The sequence below is a fragment of the Antrostomus carolinensis genome, unplaced genomic scaffold, assembly GCF_000700745.2.
Source record: "Antrostomus carolinensis isolate BGI_N321 unplaced genomic scaffold, ASM70074v2 scaffold19927, whole genome shotgun sequence".
Taxonomy (NCBI): domain Eukaryota; kingdom Metazoa; phylum Chordata; class Aves; order Caprimulgiformes; family Caprimulgidae; genus Antrostomus; species Antrostomus carolinensis.
In genome coordinates this window covers 25987-30608 of record NW_010326864.1, presented here as the reverse complement: position 1 = coordinate 30608, position 4622 = coordinate 25987, and the positions used below count along the sequence as shown (strand labels likewise).

The 4622-nt window shown below is 52.0% G+C and overlaps 1 protein-coding gene across 1 annotated transcript in view; it reads right to left on the bottom strand.

The window, feature by feature from the left end:
- Nucleotides 1–4622, bottom strand: part of LOC104527898 (laminin subunit alpha-5) — a 33316-nt gene that overhangs the window by 11622 nt on the left and 17072 nt on the right. The window contains exons 14-19 of the mRNA XM_029085894.1: nt 2542–2679; nt 2279–2331; nt 1992–2091; nt 1258–1310; nt 766–871; nt 2–38 (exon numbers count right to left, since the gene is read on the bottom strand). Of these exons, the coding sequence (XP_028941727.1) occupies nt 2–38; nt 766–871; nt 1258–1310; nt 1992–2091; nt 2279–2331; nt 2542–2679 (487 nt within the window). The remainder of the gene's footprint in view (nt 1; nt 39–765; nt 872–1257; nt 1311–1991; nt 2092–2278; nt 2332–2541; nt 2680–4622) is intronic.

Below are 4622 nucleotides of genomic sequence, written 5' to 3'. Positions count from 1 at the left end.
GGACGCCCCCAGGGCCCCGCCGACATCGCACCGGCAGCCTGCGGGCAGGAAGCGCCTGTTTACATTCCCGTCACACTAACGAGCTCCTGGTCGCTAATCAAAGGCACACCCCAGCCAGCGAGGAGGCTGGGGCCACTATTTTTATTCCATTGTATCCATTTTCATATTGGCCTTGGCCCCACTTGGATGGGCTCCTCTTCCACCTCAGCACTGAGCTATTTCCAGACAGCTGCGGGAGGAACAAGGTCTGCAAACCCTCATGGCTGGGCGCCACAGCCCCGCCGCCAGCAGCAAGCTTTTTTTTTTAGCAGCCTTGCTCCCTCTTCCCAGCCCTGCCAGGACCGCGTGGGCTGGCTGAGAGTGGCCAGATCTCATCCTTCCCTGCTTCCCATAGGCAGGATGGAGAGCAGCCAACCCCACACATCCATGCCTACCTGCTCCCAACAGGAGAAAGGGGTAGAGCTGCAAGAACATGGGCCAGTAGTTAAGACACAACAGTTTCTGGCACCCAAGGGGGCACCTTTCTTGGCCTTTCATTCCCCACCCTGATGCCCAAAGGTGGCAAAAGCGTGAACTCAGGTCTCCAGATCCACAGCAAGACCCAGCTCCTGCTGTGGGCCCTGGTACAATCGAAAGCAAGAGGTGAGACACCTCCTGCCCTTTCTCTCCACAGCCAACAGTTGGTTGATACACACAGAGCCACTTGCTCCAGGACCAGCTCTTGTGTCCCCCCCCTCCACTCGACCCATCACAAAGGGAGCTCACCTTGGCAGCCAAAGTAGTTTGCGTTCTCCATATTGAAGTAGCCGTCTTTGCATGTCGAGCAGAACTGGCCACAGATATTGGGTTTGCAGAAACACTGCCCGTCACCCTAGGAGAGAAACAGGCATGGAAGCTCATTCCCTCCCGCTGCTTGTCAGGGCTAAGTTGTTTCTCAGTTATTTAGGTCCTAGTCTGAGACACTGGAGAAGCATTTTGAGTTTCATGCTCTACACTGCTTCCTGCGCGTGGGTGGGCCAGATAAGTTAAATTACCCAACAATGCAGGCAAACAAAAATCCAGCCATCCTGGGCCAGACCCAGAAATCTTTAGGTGCCTAATTTATGACAGGTCTTAATCCCGTGTTCTCATGCAAACCCAGATTGTGGTGCTCAGTGTCAGGACAGGTCTCTCCAGCAGCTGCTGCGAGAGATGGAGTTGAAACGCTCGCTGAGCGCAGGCTTGGAGGTGCCTGGAGGCAGAGAGGAGCAAACCCACCTGTTGGCACTCTGCGATGCCGCTGATGGTACCCTTCGTATCACACCTGCAGCCTGGAGAGAGGGAGATGAACAAGAAGATCAATCAGCTCCTGAGAAGCCTGATGGGGGACAGGACCCACCACACCAGAGGACACCGGCTGGGATAAGAGGAGCTTAAGGTAGTACTGCACAAGGGGCTCTCTTTTAATTTTGAACAGTTACTGTTGAGGACACAACTACCAAAGATGTTTGCCTTTTCTGCACATTTGGCCATGAAAAATTAAGTGTGCAAATTCTGCAGGGAGGGCTGAGAATGTCACAACTCATTGCATGAGTCCTGTGTTTCATCCCAAGCAAAAAAGCTCCAGGCTTCAGCCCTTCCCCTCTCCAAGTGGGGGTTACCAAGAGCGTTCTCCTTTAACAGGCTGCCCAAGGTTGGAACAGGTTGCTCAAGGAAGTTGTGGATGCCCCCTCCCTGGAAGTGTTCAAGGCCAGGTTGGATGAGGCTTTGAGCAACTGGTCTAGTGGAAGGTGTCCCTGCTGATGGCAGGGGGGTTGCAACTGGATGAGCTTTAAGGTCCCTTCCAACCCAAACCATTCTGTGATTCTATGACATGTCACTTCAGGATGAAGAAGGAAGGAAGGGTATCCCTTCTGTCCAACAATGATGGTCCCCACTGGCTTGGGTTTGGGTTTTGCACCATTACAGTACGGAGAAGACTTTTTGGGGCCGTGTAAATGCCATTTCCTTACTCGTGCAGCCATAGGGGTTCTCTGGAGTCAGGTTCCAGTATAAAGGTTTGCATCGGTCACAGGCTGGACCTTCAACATACGCCCGACACGCACAGGAGCCCTGGGGAAAGGGAGGGGGAGAAAAGAGCAGGTGAGAATTTGCAGCCCCGTGATTGAACATGGTGTCTGCTACTCCAGCGTGGGTAACCGCTGCTTTTGGTGCTTAAGGAAGGACTTGGCACAAAGCAAATAAAAGGGGATCACACAAAAGTGACCTGCAGGGCTTGTTGGGTTCATTTGATACTCACCGGGGCCAGTGAGGGATCTGCAGTCATCAACCCTGCTGGGTTACAGGAGCCCACTAGAGAAGAGAGGCACAAGGAGGGATTTATAGAGAGCTCCCACCCCAGCTGTTCTACAGGGGGGCTATTTCTTCCCTTACAAAGCTCTTGGGGGATGATAAACCCAATTCCAACCCAAACTGCTTTAAGATTCCATGATTTACCACCACCACACCACTATGTCCCAAGACAGGAGAGTCCCCTCCCATCAGGGAGGAGAAGGGAACTACCTTCGCAGTGTGGAAACCCGTAGGCGCCGGGCAGGCAGCTATCGCAGCGCAGTCCCGTCACTCTGGGCCGGCAGCTGCACTGCCCCGTCTCCTGGTCGCAGGTGCTGTGCAGGGAGCCCTCCTGGGAGCACTGGCAAGCTGGAAAAGAGGGGAGAGCTGCTGCTGGAGCACAGGGCACAGGGACTCCTGCATTCAAGGCTTCCCACCAGTGACCTCTTTTGTCTCCCTGACCTCCCACCCACCATCAAAGCAGCCAGAAACGTGGGTTATAAATAACAGACACACTCAATCTTTGCTTTTGGTTAAAAACATCCCATCTTTTACGAAAAAATAATAGAAGCTGCAATGTTTATCACACCTATTCACATAGTAGGTGTATTTTGGGAGAGGGGGAGAAGCTTTGGTTAAGGAAAAGGGGAATGTGTGAACTCATCATTTGCTTTTGGTTAAAAACATCCCATCTTTTATGAAAAAGCAATAGAAGCTGCAATATTTATCACACCTATTCACATACGTTTAGGCGTATTTTGGGAGAGAGGTAAAAGCTTTGGTTAAGGAAAGGGGGAATGTGTGATCTCATCCTCAAAGGTTCAGCAATCAGTGACAAATCAGATCCTACAAAAGCCCATTTGCACCCAAACACCCGAGAGCAGCATTTGGCCATCAGTGTTTGCCTTGCAGACGGGCCAACCACGCAGCCATGGCACTGCCAGCAGCCGAGGGCAAGGACAGGGCAATGGCTCTGGAGCTTCCTGTGTGACCTACCAAGCCTCAGAGCCATGGCCACTGCTCTACAGGCAAACGCACATAGAGATCCTGCTGCCCTATCACATGAAAGGTCAACAAGCTGCTGGGGAGCTGCCCATGTCCTCTTGCCCAGCCAGCCCTCCTCAAATCCCTGCCAAAGGGGATGTTCCAGGCTGACACCCCCAGACTGGCTAACAGGAAAACATTGTACATAAACCAACAGGTTAAAAAAAATTGAGAAAAAATCAGATTCTCCTCTTCTTCCTTTGCTGTGACTCCTGTACAGCTCTGCAATCTGGACGCTGCTTTATGAAACAAAAACACACACACAAAAAAAGAAGTGACTGCTGAGCTCCTGCGAGAGCATTTCATCTGTGCCTCCAGCCTCTTCAAAGGCAGATTGCCGGCATCAGCATTTGCGAGCAGCGCTCTGCCAGCTGGCCAGGGCTCAGGCGTCTACATTTAGTATAGAGCAAGAGGGTGACGATGCTCTTCTGTTGCTTCAGGGCAATTGTATCACAGATTATTTTTTAATGAGCAATAAATTCTTGGTGGGAGACATAAGAGGACATCTGGTTTCCAGTCAGACTGCCAAGAGGGAGGGAGATGGGGACACTCTGCCCGGAGCTGCTCAGAGTACCTGGGACCACAGGCACCTGCCACAGGCATTGCTCAGCCCTGGCACCAGCTGCTCTGCTCCAGGAACAATGCAGTGCCCAGGGAAGGGGATGCAAAGCTCTCACCATACCAGTAGACACCTTGAATTTGGGGCTGATGTGAAACCCCAAATCCTGATCCTCACTATTCACCCTGTTGTACAACTGGTTTCAGCACAGTTGCTCCTCCTGTGCATTGGTATGAACCAAGGTGGAGTGAGCCCTGAGGAGCCTGGATGTGTCATGTGAGCTACATCTGAGCACCTCATGGCACCAGGGTATAATGTTAACATGTGGTTTGAGACTTTCCTTACCCCACTCAGCACCCTGCTCTCTCTGGCTGCAGGCACTCAAGCCTGAGGACAGGCAGATGCAATGCAGCACGTGTTTTATGTGCATCTGCACACAATGCTTTCAAAGAGAGAGTCTGAACCACAGCTGCTCCCCAAGCCATACTCTGTAGGTCTGTTTCTTAACAGGTCTCTGGATTAGAGACATCCAGACCGGGTTTTATTTCCCAATTGAGCAGACCCAAGCTCCTGCTGTTGGTGACAGTGAATGAAGTGGGAGAGACAAACAGCGTGGCCTTTGGGGAAGCATTTCTTGGAGATGTTTACTCATTACAGAGCGTGGCTGTCAGATGAGAGAGGCAGGCGAACTGTGCGCAGGAAAACTGAT